This window comes from Elephantulus edwardii, unplaced genomic scaffold (assembly GCF_000299155.1).
Source record: "Elephantulus edwardii isolate Elephantulus edwardi_28Jun2011 unplaced genomic scaffold, EleEdw1.0 scaffold00017, whole genome shotgun sequence".
Taxonomy (NCBI): domain Eukaryota; kingdom Metazoa; phylum Chordata; class Mammalia; order Macroscelidea; family Macroscelididae; genus Elephantulus; species Elephantulus edwardii.
The window spans coordinates 4,600,823-4,623,864 of record NW_006399767.1 but is presented as its reverse complement, the minus strand read 5'-3'; the positions used below and the strand labels follow the sequence as shown (position 1 = coordinate 4,623,864).

The 23,042-nt window shown below is 40.4% G+C and overlaps 1 protein-coding gene across 1 annotated transcript in view; it reads right to left on the bottom strand.

The window, feature by feature from the left end:
- Window positions 1–11,591: 11,591 nt before the first annotated feature.
- Window positions 11,592–23,042, bottom strand: part of LOC102848192 (cytochrome P450 2K1-like) — a 35,888-nt gene continuing 24,437 nt past the window's right edge. Inside the window, exons 8-11 of the mRNA XM_006882118.1 lie at window positions 21,421–21,562; window positions 20,554–20,738; window positions 12,867–13,008; window positions 11,592–11,779 (exon numbers count right to left, since the gene is read on the bottom strand). Of these exons, the coding sequence (XP_006882180.1) occupies window positions 11,592–11,779; window positions 12,867–13,008; window positions 20,554–20,738; window positions 21,421–21,562 (657 nt within the window). The remainder of the gene's footprint in view (window positions 11,780–12,866; window positions 13,009–20,553; window positions 20,739–21,420; window positions 21,563–23,042) is intronic.

Genomic DNA, 23,042 nt, shown 5'->3' with positions numbered 1-23,042 from the left:
GGGCTTTCTCTGAGTTAGAAGAGACATTAGAGGCAAAAAGTTGGGAAGCTGGATGTCATTGACCAGAGTCTGGGTGTATTACTGCAGAGATTTTGGCGTGATTTCTTAGACTGGTTTCTGAAAAGACTATTATAAAAGGGATGACAACCACATATGACCACTACTAACTCCACAAAAATAATTTTTGTGGGGTAGATATGTCCCCCACACTCCTGCACCTCTTTCCACTAATTCCAACACCAATTTTACTGCTCTCCTGCTTCTGAAATCCACTGCAGTGAATGCAAAGAATACATGGAAGCATATTAACAATTACAAAGTTTATTAGAGAAGTCAAAATGTTATAATTCAGGTTGGTTGAAGGATGATATTAGTCAGGGTTGCTGCTTAAATGTGCTTGCAAACGCTTCAATGTTCAGCCTCATGACTTTATGCCAGGGTTACAAAGCTCTTAGTCCTGCCAATTATGGCACCCCCCCCAGACTCCCGACAAACTTAGGCAAAGGCTCCTAGCTCAAGTTCCATGCAGTAGCAATCCCAAGGTCAGCTCTATCTTATAGCTCTCTCTTACAGCTTTATCTTATGGGTATGTGGTTGTCCGCTGTGGCTGCTACTTCTTGTAAGCCTGGTCTGAGTTGTGCAAGAATCTCTGAACCTGGATGATGTACACCCTGTATTATCTGCTTATTCTTTGCTCTTGGTAAGATTCCCAGAATCTACTGCTGAATCTGTCCAATTTAGTGGCAAGGCTATTCAATAGCCTCATGGATAGTCAAATACACTCTATTTGCATATTCCTGCCTGGTGGTTGTTGTTGTTGTTGTTGTTGTTGTTGTTAAGTGCCATCGAGTCGCAGGCGACTCATAGCGACCCTGTGATGGAGAGTCCTCGACACTTGGGTGCCTTTCATCCTCTCTCCAGGTTCATAGGGTTTCCAGAGGCAAGCTATTATGGAAGTGGATTCCACTCCTCCTTCCTGCCTGGACCCATGACAAAACCAAAATGAAAGGCTAGAAAAGCTGTTTTGAACCATAAACTCTTGACACCACAACTACTGGTCAGAGTTCTATTGCCCTACTTGTATGCTATTATTTATTAGTATATTCAGTCAGTTACAGTCAGTTTCTATATGTTTATTAAAGCTGAGTTAGATGTTCAAAGATCCATCTGGTCACAGAAATTTTTTTTATTATTATTAATTTAGTTTGTTTATTTTTTCATTTCAATGAACATCTACAGAGATTTTGGAATTCCATTCATTCATTGTTGCACCCTTCTCCCCGCACAAACCCCCCCCCCCCCCCCCCCCCCCCCCCCCCGTTTGCTCCTCTCCTTGAAAAGCAAAAGAAAAACTCCCTCATTGGTACACAATCCCCCCCGCACCTCCCCAAACCCCACCCCCTACCCCCAAATATAATCCACTCTGCAACCCTCATTGCGTACTCCTATGATAAAAATAATGGCCTAAAATATAATACTTTTAGACTATTCTCTCCCTCATAGACTTCAATGCCATAAACATATTTCATCCAGTTTTTCTCAGAAATTTTTTTAAGAGGACATAGCATTAATCTACAAGAGCCAACAGTAATGAAGGAAGTTCAAAGCGTTTTGAAGGCATTGGCGAGAAAGAAGACACCTGGAATTAATGAAATATCAATTGACATGGTTCAGCTAACTGATGCAGCCCTGGATGTGCTCACCAGTCTGTGCTAGGATATTTAGAAGGATAACCACCTGGCCAGTGGTCAGGAAAAGATCCATATTTATGCTATTCCCAAGACAGGTGATCCAACAGAATTTGGAAATTATCAAACAATATCATTAGTACTACATGTAAGCAGATTACTGAAGATGATAAACAAATGGCCAGAACAGCACATTGATAGATAACTGTCAGAAATTCATGCTCGAGTTTGAAAAAAGCCATCTCCCCAAGGGTATCACTGCTAATATCAGAGGGATCTTAATAGAAAGCAGAGAATACCAGAAAAATGTCTATTTATGCCTTACTGACTATGCAAATGCACTAGACTGTGTGACTCATAAAAAAGTATGGTTAGCATTGAAAATAACTGAATCCCATAACATTTAATTATGCTCATATGGAGGCTATATCTAGACCCAGAAGCTATTGTCTGAACAGAGCAAGGGAACACTAAATGGTTTAAAATCAAGAAAGGAATGTGTCAAGGTTGTAGCTTTCTCCACACCTATTTAATTCCTGTGCTGACCAAATCATTCAATAGCTGGACTCTAGGAAGAAGAATGTGGCATCAGGACAGGAAGAAGACTCCTCACTACCTGTGTAATGCAGATGGCACAACTTTGCTTGCAGAAAATGAGGGAGACTTTAAACACTTGCTACAGAAGATTAAAGACAACTCTTCAATATGGATTATGTCTCTACATCAAGAGAACAAAAGTCCTCATCACTGGGTCGATAAACAGCATCCTAACAGTTGGAGAAAAGATTGAAATTGTCAATAATATCTTCTTACTGGGATCCACAATCAACACCCTGGGCATCGGCAGTCAAGAAATTAAAAGATGACAAAATTTGCTGTCAGGGACGTCTCAAAGTACTGATTAGCAACAATATCAATTTAAAGACTAAGGTTTGCCTGATTCAGGCTGTTATCTTTTCCATCGCCAGCTATGCCTCTGAGAGCTGGACAATGACTAAGGGTGATTGTTATTGTTATGTGTTGTCAAGGCGACTATAACTCATAGCAACCCTATGTACGATAGCTTCTAACCCTGCTCTATCCTGAGCCAATCTCACTGTCTTTGACATACCTACCCTCATTACCCCACTTACTGTGTCAATCCATCTCATCCATGGTCTTTCTCTCCTATGCTGTCCTTCAATCCTTCCAAGCATGATATCCTTCTCCACAGACTGATCCTTCCTGGGTACAAGCCCACAATATGTAAGATGGAGTCTCGAAATTTTGCCTTCAAGGAGCAGCTTGATTTCTCCTCTCTGTTAGTTCTCTTAGCAGTCCATCTTAGTTCAATGCTCTTCCCCAGCCCCACAACTCAAAGATATCATTTTTTATTTGGTTATCCTTAGTTATTGACCAGCTCTATGATGCATAGCAAGTAATTGCAAAGACCATGGCCCAGATCAGGTGCACCTTAGTCTCTAGACTTGACATCCTTGCTCTTTAGCACTCTGGAGAGGTCCCTGACAGCAGAGTTTCTCAATGCAATTTGTATTTTGATTTTTATGACTGCTGGTGCCAAGAATATTGATTGTGGAAGTGAACAAGCTTAAATTGTTAAGACTTCAATCTCTTATCTCTCTATCATGGTTCTGCCAATTGGCCCAGTGGTGATAATCTTTGTTTTCCTGATGTTGAGTTTCAATCCTTATTACAAACTATAGTCCTTGACCCTCTACAGCAAATGCTTCAAGCCCTCTTCAGTTTCAGCAGGTAAGGTTGTATCATCTGGATAAGGTTGTTGATCAGTTTTCCTCCAATCCTGATGCCACATCCAGCCTCCTGAATGATCTGTTCTGTATATTGATTGAGATACACTTTTTTTCTAATCTTGAACTATATAATGTTTCCTTGCTCTGTTCTGATGATTGTCTCCTCGTCCAAATATGGGTTTTATATGAGCACAGATAGGTGTTCTGGGATTTCCATTCTTCTCAAGGAAATTTGCATATGAGTAGTTGATGATCTGTTCGACAATCAAGGGTTCTGTAGACTAAATATTAAACTATGTGAAACAACAGTTCACATATATAAAGCGATATAAAACCTCAAACTCATCGCCATTGAGTCAGAACTGACTAATAGTTTCGACCATCCATTGGATATTTAAGGCTGTAAATCATTCAGGAGGAAATTGCCCATCTTTCCCCCACATAACCTCTGGTGGATTTGTATGGTCAAACAGGCATAGCCTTTGGGTTAACAGTGCAACTCTGTATGAACTAAATCTCAAACTAAGTAAGAAACATCAAAAGAAGATAGAATACCACGTCACTGTACCACAAAGAACTAGTTCGTATTTAACCACTTAATTAGGAAGCAATATATGATCAGGAACTAGGAATTCTGAAGAAAGAAGTCCAAGTTGCACTGAAGACTAAACTAGACTCCAGGAATTAAAGGAATTTCCTTGAGATATTTCAATAATTGGATCCTGTAGGAGTTAACCTGACAAAAGTAGGGGATGCCTGGGTTAAACAACTGTAATCTAAGGAACGTATCAGGGCAAAAAGAACATTCTGCCCTAAGTGTATATGTTTAGATATGAGTATGTTTAGCTATCTAGGTGCAAAATCCCCCTCAAGCCGCTTTCTGATCATGGTGTAGCTATGGAAACAAGGAAGTTTAGCAAATAAGGAAAGAAACAGTGAAAAAACATCCTAGGGTTCTGTTAACACATTATCCTGCTTATGTAATGAGAAACTTCTTGATAAGAGCTATGAGGGTATACAAGTTGGGAGGATGCTCAATCATGAGTTCTTCTCCCCTTTCCTCTTTTTAAAATTTATTTATATTATTACTTTCAATATAGATTGAAGCTCAACATAAAAAAGACAAAAATTCTCCCACTAGGACAATTGGCAGCACCGTGATAGAAAAGAGATTGAGATTGTTAACAATTACAGCTTGCTCAGTTCCACAATCAACAAACATTCCTGGTACCAGAAGTCAGGAAATCAAAAGACAAATTGCATTGGGAAAATCTACTGTCAGGGACCTCTCTAGAGTACTGAGCAGCAATGATGTCAGTCTAGAGACTAAGGCGTGTTTGATGTAGGCCATGGTCTTCACAATTACTTGCTATGCATCAGAGATATGGACAATGACTAAGGATGAGAGAAAAATTGATGCCTTTGAGTTGTGGTGCTGGAGAAGAGTCTTGAACATACGATGGACTGCCAAGAAAAGAAAAAGGTCTGTCTCGGAGAGGGTGAAATTAAGTCTCTCTTTGGAGGCTTTTGGATTTTGAAGCTCCATCTCACAAATTCTGTGCACATGACCATGAGGGACCAACCGATCCTTGGAGAAGGACATCATTCTCAGAAGGGTGGAGGGAGATTGCAGGAGAGGAAGACCCTGGATGGGATGGATTGATATAATAACTAGGGCAATGGGGTTGATGTGTCAGAATTAAAGGCTTCAGATCTGTTTGTTGCACATAATGGTTGCTGTGAGTCACAGGTGACTAGACAGCACAAAACAACAACAACATAAACAATAATGTTTAACAAATTAAGTGAAAAGTTGGGCTATATATAAAATAATGCATTATCAGAATTGAGAGAAGATGAATTGACAATCTACAATATGCAGATGATATACCTTGTTAAAGTAAAGGTGAACTGAAACAATGACTCATTAAGATCAAAGAGTACAGCTTTCTGTACGGATTCAATATAGACACTGAAACATAAACCAAGAAAACCTTACAGCTGAATCATTAAGCAAGATCATGAAAAGTGGAAAGATACTGAAATTATTAATAATTCGGAAGATAAAAAAAATTGATTGATGTGAATTATGGTGTTGGGGAAGACCATAAGTATTTCATAGACTGTGAGAAGAACAAATCTGTCTTGGGAATAAATACAAACAGAATACTCCTTAGAAGCCAAGATTTTGAGAATTCATAATTTGGACAATAGAGCGACTAGTTCTCAAATAATGAAATAATGCTTGGCAAAGCAGAGAGTTAGCAGAAACAAGAGTCATTAATGAGATGTATTGGCAGAGTGGCTGCAGTGATGGTCTCAAACAGAGCAAAGATTGTGATAATGGTGTTGACTGAGCAGTATGTCTTTGCTGTATCCATGGAATTGCTATGAATTGGAACACACTTAAAGGTACCTAATAATACCAGCCACTTACCGATATTGACTATTCTTTTCTGTTGTTGCTGTTGTTAAGTGCCATCAAGTCGCAGGCGACTCATAGCGACCCTATGAAGGAGAGTCCTTGACACTTGGGCGCCTTTCATCCTCTCTCCAGGTTCATAGGGTTTCCCAAGGCAAGCTCTTATGGAAGTGGATGCCACTCCTCCTTCCACGCTTGTTTAATCGGGGAGCTCCACCCCACTCTCTGTCTGCATTGGGTAGCCAACCATTAACGCATTTGACACATCCATGCCACAGTGTTCAGCCTCACAGCAACCACAAGTGACTGCAGGACAGCAACATGTACACCAGGGCTATACGATCTAGAGGAATGTCTGAACAAAAACAATGAAAGACAGGCCCGAGGGCCACAGATTACATGTCACCCACCTTTGGTTTGGTAGCATCGCCTTCTGTCCTCTGGGCCAGCTGATCTCTCTCTCTCTTTCTCTCTCTGTTGATGTTATTGTTGTTAAGTGCCGTCGAGTCGCAGGTGATTCATAGCAACCCTATGAAGGAGAGTCCTCAACGCTTGGGTGCCTTTCATCCTCTCTCCAGGTTTATAGGGTTTCCAGAGGCAAGCTATTATGGAAGTACATGCCACTCCTCCTTCCATGCAGGCTAAAATATTTTTACAGGCTAATCTACTGCATGCATTGATGTGCCAAGGTTATCTCAGGATGTAACCAATAAACTGTTGCATTGTCTTTACAGGTTTTAAAACAATGGTAAAAACCTCACTATAACAAATTGCTTAGAGATAAAGCAGTCCTCTGGGGGAAAATCCATTATTAATTTAAATTCTAAAAATTTGCTGTGAAGACTGGTATTTATTACTACATAGTTTAAATGTAATTTTAAAATTAGCACATTAGTTTTCTTTTAACAATTTTCTCAGGTGGAGTTAATTTAAAAAGATCTCAATATTGTTCCCTGTACTCAGTTACATGCCAAGAGTGCTAACTGTGGAGCCAAGAAAACTAAAGCTGTGAACAATCTCAATCTCTTCACCATCCATCCTGATTATATTAATACAGTGGTAAGCTTTTAGAGGAACTTCCAAACTGTTTTCCACAGCAAGTATACCATTTTATATTCCCCCCAGCAACGCATGAAAGGCCCAGTTTCTCCAAAACCTTAAAAACATTTGCTATGCACAGTCTTCAGGCATGCGCTACAATTCCAGTGCCTCTGGGTGTTTGAATTCACCAGTTGCTTCATGGAAGAATATGAGCACTCACCTCACTGCTATTTTCTGACTGGTAAAGTGAATGGATTGTCAGTTCTTAGTTGATTCCTACTTGATAGAATTGTGTTTTTATGTGTAATATTAGAAGCAGAAGTAGCAAGAGGTAATCTTTTCTTTTTTAAAAAAATGATTTATTTTACACTTGATTTTAGCCAAAAGGCAGAGAGGGATTAAAAATTTTATTAATTTTAATAAACATTTACAGAGATTTTGTATTTCCACTCAATCATTGTTGCACTTTTCTCCCTGCCCACCCCTCTCTCCCAGTTCGCTCTTTTCTTTGAAAAATAAAAGAAAAATTCCTTCTTTGGTATAGAATCCTTCCCCCTGAGTACACTCCACTATGCAACCTTCATTCTGAACTCTTGTGAGAACCATAATACCCTATCATATATTGCTTTAAAAATATTCTCTCCCTCATCTATTTCAATGCAGTATACACAATTTAGTTTCTTTTTTTATCGAACCAAATCAGATTTATCTTTACTGTTCCAGCTTTGCCAGGAAGTAAGGTCTCAAGGTGGGGAGCCATTTTCCTGAGGCACCTACCTCCGGGTTTTCCAAATGCTTCTCCCTGTTCTCCCCCCCTCCCCCCCGACCCTGCCCCGACCCCGCCTTTGGAAAATATCTTCATATCGCCTGCCTCAAAACATTCAAGGCCAAGGTAAAGGGAGTGGTCGGGTGAGGTGGTTAACCACACAGGGCCGGCCCCTCCAGGTTAGCCCAGGTTAACAACTAGTAAGAGGTGCAGCTGGGGGCCTAGAAACTGTGCCACTGGGTGAATTTCAGCAGCTCAGGCTTCCTGGCACTTGGCGACCTCAGTCATACTCTCCTGTTGTGAAAGACGTCTCGCACCTTCACCTGCAGCATGACCACAGCATGGCCCCAAAGAGACCCATGCCAAGGCGAGGTAACTGCTGCATCCTCATGGGCTGCCTTAGCCCTTGGTGCCTTGGCAACCCCTGCAGGGGACATTCTTGTTGCAGTAACATTTCCATCTAGCTGTTGGTTTCAGCATCCTTCATCAGACCAAACTTTAATAAAGCCTCTTTTTATTTGCTAAGTATACATATAATTCATACATCAAATATTTTCTAGGGTTTAAGAACTATAGTTAACACTGACATTTAATCTTTTGCATAATTAATTTAAAACTAAAAAATGAATGAAAAAGTTAAACATTGTATCAGTGGTATGATTTAGTGGTGGTTTCTTTTTGCAGATTTTCAGTTTTTATTAATTTCATTGACTAGTTTCTTAATTATTTTGCATTGTTTTCCAGACTATTTGATTATTAACAGAATGTGAAAATTTAAAAACAAAATGCCATTACTATCAGATGCAAGCAAAATATTGCTGAAGATCATTCGAAAAAGACTAGGACAATACAGAGAGAAGTGCTATAAACGCAACCTGGATTTAGAAGAGGTCTTGGCGCTAGAGATATCACTGCTGATGTCAGACGGATCCTGACTGAAAACAAAGAATACCAGAAGAGTGTCTATCTGTGCTTTATTGATTATGCAAAAGTATTTGTGTGGACCATAACAAATTAGGGCTATCATTGAGAAGAACAGGAACCTCATAACACTTACTTGTGATCATGTGAAACTTGTACCTGATTCTGGAGGCTATGTGCCATCGAGTCGCCAGTGACTCACAGCGACCCTATGTACAATAGTCCTAAACCCTGCTCTATCCTGTGCCAATCTCACTGTCTCTGACACACCCATCCCGATTGCCCCAGTTACTGAATCAATCCACCTCATAGAGGGTCTTCCTCTCCTTTGCTACATGGTTTAAAATGAAAAAAAAAGATGTGTAATAGGGTTGTATCCTCTCCCCATACTTATTCAGTCTGTATGCTGACAAATTATTCAAGAAGCTGGACCCCATGAAAAAGAATGTGGCATTAGAATCAGAGAAAGTCTCATCAACAGCCTACATTATGCAGATGACACAACCTTGCTTGCTGAAAGTAAGGATAACTTGAAGCACTTGCAGAAGATCAAATTACAGCCTTCAATATGGATTACGTCTCACTGTCAAGAAAACAATTTCACCACTGGACTGATAAGCAATATCATGATAGATGAATAAAAAATCAGAATTATCAACTTCGATTCAAAATCAACATTACCAGTAGTTGTGAGATCAGGAAATGTATTGCATTGGGAAATTCTGTAGTCGGGGACCTTTTGAAATTATGGAGGAGCAAGAATATCAGTTGGAAGAGAAAGGACGCCTGATTCAAGCCATAGTCTTTTCAATCACTTGCAATATACATCTGAGAGTTGGACAATGAATAATGATCACACAAGAATAATTGGTGCCTTTGAGCTGTAGTGTTAGAGAAGAGGACTAAGTATCTCATGGACAGCTAAAAGAACAAACAGATATGCTTTGATGAAAATGAAGCTAGAGTAGTCCTTGGAGGCAAAGATGAGAAAATTTTGTCCCACAAACTTTGGGCATATTATTAGCGGAGGCTATCACTTGGAAAGGAATGCTTGATGAGGTCAGCTAAATAGAAGAAGAATCCCAGCCCGATGGGTTGACACAGTGACTGCAGTAGTGGGCTCAAGTATGTCAGAAATGATGAGGATGACACAGGATAGGACAGGGTTCAGATTTCTTATTCATGGGGTCACTGTGAGTTGTACTTGGCTCAATGGCACCTAATACATTAGAGTGTATCCTAAAAATCAAAGTTTCTATTTATTTCATTTAATGATTATTATGTTGGTGTTTAAAAATTATCCACTCCAGATGTCTGACACATTAGATAAAACTACTGCCAACTTATAGTCATAAAGCCATAAAAAAGGAGAGCTGAAAGGATTGAAAGTAAAACCCAGGTTTGAAGCAAAGGAGCTCAGGGGCCATAGTGGATTAAGTGTTAGGCTGTTGATGGGAAAAGGTGGTAGTTGGAAGACACCAGGCAATCTGTGAGAAAGAGGGGGGGGGGAAAGCTTCTTCAATTGTAAATATTTACAATCTCGAATACTCTTTGGAGATTTTACTTTATTCTTTGGGATCCTTATGAGTCAGAGTCTAGTCAATGGCAAAATGTTACTAATCAAAGCTGTTTCTTTTATTACTTGTATAGAAGAGAAGAGTATACTAAATCAGTTGACTTTGACTTTGGCTTCAGAGTTATCAGATACATTATTAGCCTCCAATTATGGGGAAAGAATAATTCAGAAACTACTTCTGAAGTTGCAAATGAAGATTAATAGGTGGTTAAGTGGTGGGGAGTTGCACCACTAACACAAAGGCAGGCCGTTCAAATCCTGCTCCACAGGATAAAGACAGGCAGTCTCTTCCTGTGTGATTTAATGCCCTTAACATCTGCTGTAAAATCAGCTATGAGTCGCTTCAGGCTCGACAATACAGAGCAACAATATTTTTTTTAATAGTTAAATTTTCATTTGACTGTCTAGAAGTAATAAACTAAATATTTATTCGCTATTTGATGAACTCTTAAAAATTTGTGAAAAATTTTGTATTGGAGATCATTTATGATCAAGGGAAGAACTGATTGATGACGAGGATACACATGATTTTATAAAAGCCAAAGATGTTTTGCATCTGGGGAGAGCGGGCAGTGATTGTTTTGTTTCAATTCTCTAACTGTACCGTCACTGGGATTGCATAGCACTGAACACGGGGACATGGAATCCATAGAGTTCATGAGTCCATTAGATGAGAAGCAGGACAAACCACTTTCAGACCCTCACCAGGCAACCTGCTCTCACTGCCAATCATCTGATCCTCCTTTTTTTTTTTGTCAATTACAGGAACCTCTATAGTGCAGCTGGTAAAGGTCTTGTTGCTAACTGAAAGCTTGGTGGTTTGAACCCCTTCTTAGGAGGGAGAGGAAACTGCTTCAGCAGAGATTTACAGCCTCAGAATCTCTATGGGACAGTTCCATTCTGACCTATAAGGTTCCTATAAGTTGGAATTGACTCAAGAGCAGAGGATGCAGCTACCTGCTGCTCCTCTCCATGCAATTTACAGCCTCAGAAGGGTCATTAGCTATGAGTCAGAACTGTGAGTTTGAGTTTGAATACATAAAATAAGACCAATGTGCTGTGCTTAGGAAGATCCTAACTGAACAATTGAAATTTCTTTACTGATAGCTATGGTGGGTTCTTGAGTTTCCTATATCTTAGAGTAACAGAGTAGTTTTATATTAAAGGACAAAGTCTTGGAGCATAAGTAAGGTCCTGTGTGTCTAATGCCCTGTTCATTTTTCTATATTACAGAATGGCAGGAAGGAGATGCATTAGCTATTAGCACAGGGTGTCAGACCACTCTGGCCAGAAAATGCTCTAGGAGGATGTGCCTGCTGACTGTTAAAATAATGCAGAGTTTTCTGGTATCAGAATGTAGAGAGAATTTCGTGTTAAAGGCCACAAGGTAATGTCAAGACCTGGAGCTGCAGAATCCTTGCAGAGACTATACCCGGGGCAGAGCACATATCTTGTGAGGCATTGGCCGAGTGGTGAAGCCAATGTCAGGGGTTAGGTCCAAGTCCAGGTGGGAGACACCAGGAGGTGGGCGAAAGGTGAACTTCTGCAGGAGACTGGTAAAGAACAGGAAAAGCTCCATTTTGGCCAGTGCCTCCCCAGCACACATCCGCCGACCTGGAGAGAGGGCAACCGTGTGTTTTAGCAAACAATAGCATAAAATTGGAAAAAAACCAAGCTAGATAGAGATACAGCAGCCGATTGCTCCTGCTTTGGTATACCTGGGCCAGTTACTATACCTCTTCTGTGACCATAGACTCTACTTAGAGAATATGTTTGTATTGTTTTGGCTTCTTTTGAAGTGTTTCCCCATTTGTGGTGACCACATGCACAACTGAACAAAACACAAGGTCCTGCACCATTCTTATAATTAGTTACTGTCCATTCTGTTATCATTCACAGTGTTTTAAAGGTTGAGTTTTCAAAAAAACACTTCTAAGCCTTTCTAGTCTACTGTACCTATAAGGCTCCAATGGAACCTGTTCAGTATCATAGCAACAATGGTAGCTTCAACTAACAAACAAGGGCAGCTAAGAGTATTAGAGGAAATGGAATCAAGTCTCCATTATGGAAGGCAAAAAGTCTACCCCTGAGCCATCAATGCCTGTGAATTAAAAGTATAAACTAAAAGAAACCTCTCTTCATTAACATCCTTCCAAAGAAATCCCAAGACAAACGTTTGCACTCACTATAGCAGTGACTTCCTTGTCGGGGTGAAGTTGGCTGTCCATTATTTCTTGGTTAAACTTCTCCGCACACTTCTAAGGCTTTCTACACTAGCTTTAGTCCTGAGGAATCTCCAAAGATTGCCCCAGAAAGGTAGTCCCAGAACTTAACAGTCAAGTACAAAACCCCAAATTCATTCCCTCTGACTTGATTCTGCCTCACAGAGACTTTCTAGGATAGAGTAGGACAGTCCCACAAGGCTTTCGATGCTGTAACGCTGTAAGAAAGCACATTGCCTCCCCTGTCTCCTGGGGAAGAACTGAAGGATTTCAACCCTAGATTTTTCAGTTAGCAGCTGAGCACTTCTGACCACACACCACCAGGCTTTCTATAGTAACTTGACAAAAAAAAAGGAAGACTTTTTTCCACAAGTCCCTGTTTTCTGAAGTTTAGTGCCACATAAAAAGGTACAGAGGCTTAACAAAAAGGCTACAACTCTCCATACTTTCCAAACGTAATTTTTCTCAAGAGACCTTACCCAGTGAAAAGGGTATGAAGGCATCTTTCTTGATAAACTTTCCATTAGAGTTGAGGAAATGCCCAGGATTAAACGCATCGGGTTTCTCCCACTGTGTATGATCCTGGAGTACAGAGGTCAGCAAGATGGTGATCTCAGTACCCTGGGGGGAATAAAAGAAAATGTCAGAGATTATTAAATTCCTTCCTAAGGATATGGTTCTTTAAAGTTGCCTCTGAAAACCCTAAGAACCTGGAGAAAGGATGAAAGTTATACAGGAGGTGTCCAGGACTTTCATTCATAGGGTTGCTGTGAGCTGCCTGCGACTTGATGGCACTTAACAACAACAACAACAACAACAACAACAACAACAACAACAGCAACAGGAGAGAGAGAGAGACAGAGAGAGAGCGCGTGCAGTTGGCCTGGTGGACAGAGAGTCACCCTCTCAAGCCAAAGATGGGTGACTCTACCCCGTGGCCCTCAGGCCTGCCTTTATTATTTATGATGAAGCATTCTTCTGGGACATATAGCTCTGGTGTGTCCACTTGCTGTACAGAGGTAACTCGTGGTTGCTGTGAAGCCAAACACTGTGACACTGACAAGTCAAATGGGAGAATTGTTGCCTATGGTGGACAGTGTTTGGTGGAGCTCCCCGATTAAAACAAGCTTGGAAGCAGGAGTGGCATCCACTTCCATAATAGCTTGCCTCTGGAAACACTATGAACCTGGAGAAAGGATGAAAGTCACAGAAGTATTGAGGCCTTTCCTTCATAGGGTTGCTGTGAGTTGCCTGCGACTCGACGACACTTAACAACAACAAAGTTGTATTATGATCTCAGTGTTCACTATTAGAAAATGAAAAGGGTGAAGGTGCGAGATGAGTTTCACCTTAGTATGTTGTTGTTGTGCCATCAAGTCCTAGGCAACTCATAGCGACCCTATAAACGAAAGTCCTTGACAGTTGCGTGACTTTCATCCTTTCTCCATGTTCGTAGGGTTTCCCAAGGCAAGCTATTTATGGAAGTGGATGCCACTCCTACTTCCATGCTTGTTTTAATTGGGGAGCGCCACCAAACACTGTCTTCCATGGATAACCACTATTGCATTCGACATGTCAGTGTCACACTGTTCAGCTTCCCAGCAACCACAAGTTGCCTCTGTATGGCAAGTGGACACACCAGGGCTATATGACCTAGAAGAAGGTTTCACCAAAACAATTAAAAACGGGATTTTAATCTACTGCCTGGAGCAAGCTCCGCAGCCTCCGCCCTTACTTCCCTTTAGTTTAGGGCCCTGGGCCACCCACCTGCTTTAGAAGGGCAGGAAAGAGCAAAAAGGACCCCAGAAACTTCCCTTGCCTTGACTGCCACCAAAGTCGAGCCGCCGACTTCCAGAGTGGAGGGAGACTCCCTCTTTTAAACTTCTAGCAAGGTTTTAGGTTTTATTTAGTACCGGGGGTGGGGGGTGGGGGGTTGGAGGCAACCCTGTGAGGTGTAAACCGTTGACACATACAGCTGCTATCCTAAAGAAAGTTTGATTCCATCCCAGTGGTGCCTCAGAAGAAAAACCTGTGTGTGTGTGTGTGTGTGTGTATGTGTGTGTTGCAAGTTTTATAAGCAAATTGATAGTTATTAAAAAAAGATTGTTTTGTTTATTTAAAAAAAAGAAGAAGAAAAAAGACCTGGCAATCTGCTGCTGAAAAAAATAGACTATTGACATTCCTTTGGTGCACAATTTTGCTTTGACACATACATGCAGGATTCTTTTGAGTTACAAACCAACTTGATGGTAACTAGTTTCTTAACTGAAAAAAAAAACACAAAACACAACCCAGAATTTTTAGTGCAAAGTTTGATGACTATTTCAAGGCAAAAATTTTGGCGATTCATCTGGAAACTAGAAAAATTCTCTGAAGCTTTCTTAAAGTTCAGAAACAGTTGTGCTTTGCATAGGTATAGACTATCTATATGAAATCAAACTGAGCACCTTGACTTCAAAGATTAGATGGTGAACTTAGGGAGCTGTAAATTTATGTTAATGAGGAAGGAATAACCTAGAAAAGGAGTGGGAGAGTTTTCCACAGCTTGAAAAATGGAAGCAATATGACCAGACTGTATATGTAGAAATTGTTGAAATAGTGTGTGCTCTGTTGTATATGCTTTTACTAACATTAAAGTTTTTTTTAAAAGACAATAATAGAAACTTAGAGAAGTGTTAAACTCAGGCTGTTGCTGTTGTCGTTAGGTGCCAGTGAGTTGAGCATAACTCATAGCAACCCTATGAACAAAAGATCTGAACCCTGTCCTATCCTGCACCATCCTCACACTTCCTGACACACGAGCCCATTACAGCAGTCACTGTGTCAATCCACCTGGTTGAGGGTCTTCGTCTCCTTCACTTATCCTCCACCCTTTCCAGCATTATGTCTTTTTCCAAGGAACAGCCTAACAACATGCCCAAAGTATTTAAGGTGAGGTCTCATCATTCTTGCCTCCAAAGAGAGATCCAGATGCACCCTCTCCAAGACATATTTGTTCTGTTGGCTGTCAATGGTATGTTCAGTGCTCTTCTCCAACACCACAGTTCAAAGGTGTCAATTCTTCTTTTGTCATTCTGATTCATTGTCCAGCTCTCAGATGCATAGCAGATAATTGGAAAGACTATGGCCTGAATTAGATGCACCTTAGTCCTCAAACTGACATCACTACTTCTCAATAATTTGGAGAGGACCCTAATTGACTAGAGACCATAATTCTTACTGAGTCATATATTTTTTGTGTGCTAACAGTACATTTCATTTTTATTAATCATATTTTGCAAATTTACAAGGTGGAAGTTAGATAGGGATTGTTTAACTAATCATGAGCACTGGAATACAGGACATATGTGGTTTTGGGATTCATTGAATGTTAGCGCCTTCATATCTATGGACTTTTTCAGTGGACAAGTTAAATAAAATGCTCTGTCCTGGAGTTAATTCTGACTCATAATGACCCAGTAGAACAAAGTATAATTGCTCCATAGAATTTTTAAGGCTGTAACATGTTGGAAGCATGCTGTCATATATTATTTATCTCATGCAGCATCTGTTGTTGTTGTTGTTATGCATCATCGAGTCATCTAATGTCTCTGGACCTTGCCCTATCTGGCACCAACCTCACCATCTCTGACACACCTGTCCCCATTGCCACTGACACAGTGTCAGTCTCTCTCATTGAATGTCTTCCTCTCTTGTGCTGACCTTCTACCTTTCCAAGCATGATGTTCTTCTTCAAGGACTAGTCTCTCTTGGCAACATGCCTAACATATTGGAGATGGAGTTTAAAAATCCTTGCCTCCAACCCATGCAGCAACAAGTGGGTTAAAATTAACTGACCTTTAAGTTAGGAGACAAGCTCTTAACCAGGGCTCCTTTAAACTAAACAAGTCCACCAAAACAAATTCTCAAAAACAAACTTACCAAGCTTGCCATATATTGTGAAACAAATTAGATCCATCAGAGGAAACAAATTTAAATTGAAAGTATGTATAAGGAATTGCTGAGGGTTTTTGTTTGCTTGGTGTTGAGATGTAAACCATATTGTAGGTTGTAGTCTTTGATCTTCTGCAGGAAGTGCTTCATGTCTTTTCGTAAAATTGCAAGAAGAAATCCTCTTCTTTCAAAGGAAGTGCAATCAGAGTGATGCTTAGAGGTAAGAATGATGGAACTTTGTCTGACTCACTTCGAGTATTTTTAGGAGGAACCAGTCCTTGGAAGGAGACATCAAGCTTGGAAAGGTAGAGAGGGTCAGTTAAGAGCAAGCTCCCTACTAAGATGGATTGACACAACAGATTTGAGCATGACAGATACCGCAAGGATGATACAGGATAGTGAAAGGTTCAAATCTTTTGTTTATAGTGTCGATATATGGGAACAATGGGAAAAGTTTTATGAGATCACAAATGAAATGAGTTTAAAATGTTAAATTGTTCCACTTCTAGAAATCTATTTTTATTTTTTAAAGAGCAATTTATATACTGGGCTCTGTAAACTGATTTTCTCCTCCTTGTAGCAAAAATGCTAGACTGTTTTCATTTCAAAGAAGAAAAAAACTCTCTGATTCATCAGACTCAGTCAACTCTACCATGGCTAACTCTGAGAAGAATGGGAATCTCAGAGCATTTGACTGTGCTTATGCAAAACCTGTACTTGAACCAGGCAGCTGTTGTCGGAATAGAGCAAAGAAACATTGTATGGTTCAAAATCGGGGAGGGTGTATGCCAGGGATGAGTCCTATTTCCCTACCTTTTCAATCTATGTACAGAACAGATCATCTGGGAGACTGAGCTATATGAGGAGAAGTATAGCATTGGATTGGAAGAAGATTCATCAACAACTTCCATTATCAACAACCCTGCTTGCTGAAACTGAGGAGGACCTGAAACGCTTATTGCAGAATGTCAAGGACTGCAGCCTTAAGTATGAGTTGAAGCTCAAAATCAAGAAAACAAAGTTTCTCACCACTCGGCTGATTGGCAGCATCATGGTAGACGGTGATGAGACTGAGATTGTTAACAGCTTTAGTTTGATTGGTTCTACAATCAACACTCGATACCAGCATCCAGGAAATCAAAAGATGAATTGCACTGGGAAAGTCTGGGGTCAGGGACTTCTACAGAGTACTGAAGAACAACTATATTTGTCTAGAGATTAAGGTGAGCCAAATCAAGGCCATGTGCTGTTGTTGTTGTTGTTATGAGCCATCAAGTCACCTACTACTCATAGTGACCCTATGTACAACAGCCCTAAACTCTGCCCTATCCTGTGCTAATCTCACCATCTCTGACACACCTATCCTTGTTACCCTAGTCACTGAATCAATTCATCTCATTGAGGGACTTCTTCTCTTGCACTGTCCCTCCACCCTCCCAAGCATGATGTCCCTTTCCAAGGACGGGTCTCTCCTTGCAACATGTCCAAAGTATGTCAGATGGAGCCTCAGAATCCTTGCCTCCAAGGAGCAGCTTGGTCTCACCCTCTCTAGGACAAACCTGTTTGTTCTTCTAGCAGTCCATGGTATATTCAATACTCTTCTCCAACACCACAGTTCAAAGGCATCAATTCTCCTTCCATCATCCCTAGTCATTATCTATCTCTCTGATGCATAGCAAGTGATTGCAAAGACCATGGCATGTATCAGGTGCACCTTAGTTTCCAAAATGATATCTTTGTACTTCAAAATTTTAGAGAGGTCTCTAACCACAGATTTTCCCATCGCAATATGTCTTTTAATTTCTTGGCTGCTGGTGCCAAGAGTGTTGACTGTGGATTCAAGCAAACCAAAACTGTGAGCAATCTCAAGTTCTTCCCCATCCATTATGATTCTACCAATCAGCCCAGTGGTGAGAATCTTCGTTTTCTTGCTATTGACTCTCAATCCATACTGAAGACAGTAATCCCTGACCTTCCACAGCAAGTGCTTTAGATCCTCCTCAGTTTCAGCAAGCAGGGTTTTGTCATCTGCATAACGCAGATTGTTGATGATTCTTCCTCCAATCCTGATGTCACATTTCTTCTCATAGAGCCCAGCCGTTCTGATGACTGTCTCCTGGTCCAAGTATAGGTTTCGCATTCGCACAATCAAGTATTCTGGGATTCCTATTCTTCTCAGAGTCAGCCACTGTTTGTTATGATCCACACAGTCAAATGCCTTTGCATAATCAATGAAACAAAGATAGACATTCTTCCCATACTACCTGCTTTCAGCCAAGATCCAAATAACATTAGCTACAATATTCCTAGTACCACAACCCCGTCTAAATCCAGCCTGCACTTCTGGTAGTTCTCTGTTGATGTGCTGTTCCAGTTATTTTTAGATAATCTTCAGCAATTCTTGCTTGCATATGATATTAATGATGTTGTTTAATAATTTCCACACTCTGTGGGATCACCTTTCTTTGTAACGGGAACAAATATAGATCTCTTCCAGTCAGTTGGCTTTTCTCTGGATTTCTTGGCACAACTTGGTGAGCACATCTATGGCAACGTCTGTTAGTTGAAATATGTCAGTTGGTATACCATCAATTCCTGGGTCCTTATTCTTAGCCAATTCTTTCAATGCAATCTGAACTTTTCCCTTCACCACCATAGGTTCTTGTTCATATGTTGTTTCATTAAATTCTTCTGTGTCTGCCAATTCCTTTTGTATAATGACTCTGTATACTCTTTTAATCTTCTTTTAGTACTTGCAGGATCACTCAATATTCTGCCCAAAGCATTGTTAAGTATTACAACTCAAGGCTTGAATTTCCTCTTCAGTTCCTTGAGTTTAAAAAATGCTGAGCGAGCTCTGCCTCTTTGATTTTCTGACTCCAGCTCTTTGCACATTTCATTGTAATACTTTACTTTGTCTTGCTGCACAGCCTTTTGAAATCTCCTGTTCAGCTCCTTAATGTTTTGATTTCTTCCTTCTGCTTTGGCTTCTCTGCGCTCCAGTGCAAGCAAGGCCATAGTCTTCGCAATTACTTGTTATACATCAAAAAGTTGGACAATGATTAGGGATTATATAAGAAGAATTGATGCCTTTGAAATGTGGCGCTAGAGAAGACTATTGAATAGATTGCAGGAGAACAAGCAGGTTCATCTTGGAGAGGGTGAATTCAGGCTGATCCTTGCAGAAGTATTCTGAAGCTTTGTCTGACATGCTTTGGACATGTCGCAAGGAGAAACCAGTCCTTGGAGATGAACATCATACTTAGCGTGAAGGGATAGCACAAGAGAAGAAGACTCTCAATGAGAAGGATTGATTCAGTGATTGGGGTAATTAGGGTAGGTGTGTCAGAGACAATAAGGTTGGCACAGGCTACAACAGATTTCAGGGCTATTGTACATATGGCTGCTTGTGAGTTGCAAATGACTCAAAAGCACGCAACAACAACAACAACAACAACAACAACTGTGACTGCTTCGTCAATCTATATTGCTTAGTGTTGGTGATTTTTGGCTTTTTATTAGCTGCTTTTGCTGGAACTCTCAGCTCAGCTAATCAGTCTAATACAAGAGTGAATTTAGTATATGCTGAGAATATATATGCTACAAAATGAATTTAGCCATTTTCCTTTGTCCTGGGGTCTTTGCTGGAAAACATAGTGGGTGGGGATCTCATTAATCAAGGCACCAATGGCACCCTGAATCGATGCAGAGGAGGGCCCAGGAATAGTTACTTTAAGTATCAAGGACAAGAAAATAGGCTTAATGAATGCCAATCTCGCCTTCAGTTAATTTAGGAAATACCTGTATTTTTTGCTTATTGGTAGAATTCAGGGGGATGCATCTGTCTTAACATTAGAAACGTAGGAGAGTATGATATTCCAGTGTGATGCTTCAGCAAGAGGTCCTGTACTGAAGAGGGTAGTCCAACTGATGGTGTGTCCTGGCTGAGACCCTAACTTCCTTCCATGGGGAATTGACAATTATTCACAATCTCTGAAACACAGTCTCTTCCATTATAACATAGAAGAACACCTTCTAAAACTTTCACAGAGCAATGGCTATTACACATGTCGATAGAAGCTGTCCACAGGAAGGAAGGAAGCAGGGAGGGAGGGAAAAAGGAAGGCCACTGAGTTGGGTGGGGATGATTTTTGACAGTTCATATTAGCACTGCTAATTTGAGAAACTGATATTCTCTCCCTCCCCACTCACCTCCCAGTCTTCCATCCTTACCTTTGGGATAAAGTAATTTTTAAAGGTAATATCTTTTGTGGTTGCATGGGGCAAGCCCGCGGGCAGGATGTTTGCAAATCTCTGTATTTCATGAATGACGGCATCAGTATATGGCATTTGAGTTCGATGGGCAATCTGCGGCTGAGACGTCCCAACAACTCTGGCGATCTCATCACAGATCTTTTCTGGATAAAATGGAATGAAAATGTTTAAAGGCTACGGTAAAAGGGGATACTGGGACAGATGTCTCCTCTTTCTCTAAATGGGAATGTAATCCCGGTGTTCCTGGACAGATTGGATTTCCTTTTCTCTCCATTGCTCCTTTCTTCTTCCCAGCTCCAGGCCTCCATTCCTAAATCTTCCCCGGGAACCTGTGTGCAGCAATGCCCTCAGACCACCTCAGGGTGCTTTCTTACATCCTAAGCAAACTGGAGATATGTACTGTCCTTGATTAGACACTATTGAGTCCTCTCTTCACAGTAACACTATGGACAACAGATGTGTGTGTACCTTGACCTAGGCTGTGTTATCCTCCCATCTCTGATAGACTTGAGCTCATTGTCGCAGTCACTGGGTAAATAAGGATATGGATTCTAGATACCCTGTACAGTTGGCGTCACAAATCATTACCAACTACTGACCTAACAGTTGGTAACTTGAATTTACCCAGAAGCATGGAAGAAAGCCATAGCAATTAGCTTTCTAAAGATTACAGCCCAGAAGACCTAATGGAGCAGTTCTGCTCAGAACGTGGGGGTGCTTGAGTCAGAACTGACTTGAAGACAATCTATTTGGGTGTGATGTCCAGAATGATTAGAGCTTTCTGACCTCTCCCTCAGGCAATGCTGTGAATCTTATAGGACTTACTTTGGACCTCAGGATACCGCATCATTAGCAGAATTCCCCAGCGAAGTGTGGTGGCCGTGGTCTCTGTGCCTGCCACAAACAGATTACTAACCAGGGCCACCAGATTGTCATCGCTGAAGTAGTCAGTAGATTGAGATTTCTCCTGAAAGAGGACAATGAATCATTATTGAGGGGAGAAAATGTAACTATAAATGTTGTTATAAATAACTTGAATTTTTGAAAATGAAGTATTGCATTGTGCCTGCAGGCCACTGGAATGTTTTTGTTATGAGAATGTTGTAGAGAATTTTACAGTAAAGCAATTCCCAGCATCCAGTGATGATAAATACTTGTATTCATGAGGAAGACTCTTTATATTATATATCTATTTAGGAGGGTTGGCTATTAGGTGGGGTTCCCCCCTTATGGAATGAATGATGTTTTACTTTTCTTTTATTTGACTTACTTACAAAGTTTGTATACATTGTTCTTCACACCAGATCTTTCCCATTTCCTTAACCTACCCCTCCCGCCACTCATCAAATTGTGTGACCCTATGATTACTACCCCCATCCATCCTCACCCCTCTGCACCCTCCCTCCATCCTTAGATCCTCACACATATTTTACTAGTTATCTGTTTTCATTTTTTAGCTGAGTAATTAGAATACCGAACACTAGTCCTTTAAACAAGTATTTAAAGAATCTTTTCCAAGTTTACAAAGCGAAATATGTTTCAGGATTGCCAAAAAGAATTTCATAAAGGAAAATGCAGTGTACTCTAAGAGGATGATCAGTACAATGTCACTGAAGGAAGAGAAGATGTGGAGAGGTGCACAATGGTACTAGGCAACGGAAGTAAGCATTGCTGCATACACAGTCAGGAATATTAGTAATAACAAATGGATACATAAATAGACAGAAAAGAGGAACAGATAAGGGCAGCTAAAAGCAACTTCATGACAATTTTTTTTTTGGGCAAAAATTTGTTCTACACATATATTTGTAGATTTTGTAAATACATCCATGTGTATAATAGAATCAATAGGAGGCAAAGCCACGTACACTTATTAGCAATAACCAAAGACACACAGAGAAGGAATTGTTGGTCCTTGGGTTTTATAACCACAGTCTCAGGGATATCAAGTTCTGTTGACATAGTGTAATTCAACAAAGATAACAGTCTGTATTCTACTTTGGTGAGTAGCAACTGAGGTCTTAACATTTTGTGCGTAGCCATTTAAAGTGTATCGATGGGTTTCTCTCTTTTCTGACTAAAGAGTAAAGAAAATAAGACTCATGGAAACAATTAGTTCACAGTGATAATCGACCTTATGAACCACAATTTTTACGATCCTGGCTTATTGAGTTAATAAAACCTTACAGAAAGTCCAAGATTTTGGACTTTATCTTTCAAATCTGAACCCGAACTCACCCATGTGATTTGCAAATGACAATAAAAAGCAGTAGAAAACTAACTTTTAAAAATGTTCTATAACAATGTGACACTAACATGCTACCCAAGGCAAAAGGACTCTCAAGATATTAAAGAGCTGAACAGAAGATTCCAAAAGGCTGCTCGGAATGACAAAGCAAAATACTACAATGAAATGTGCGAGGAGCTAGAGTCAGAAAATCAAAAGG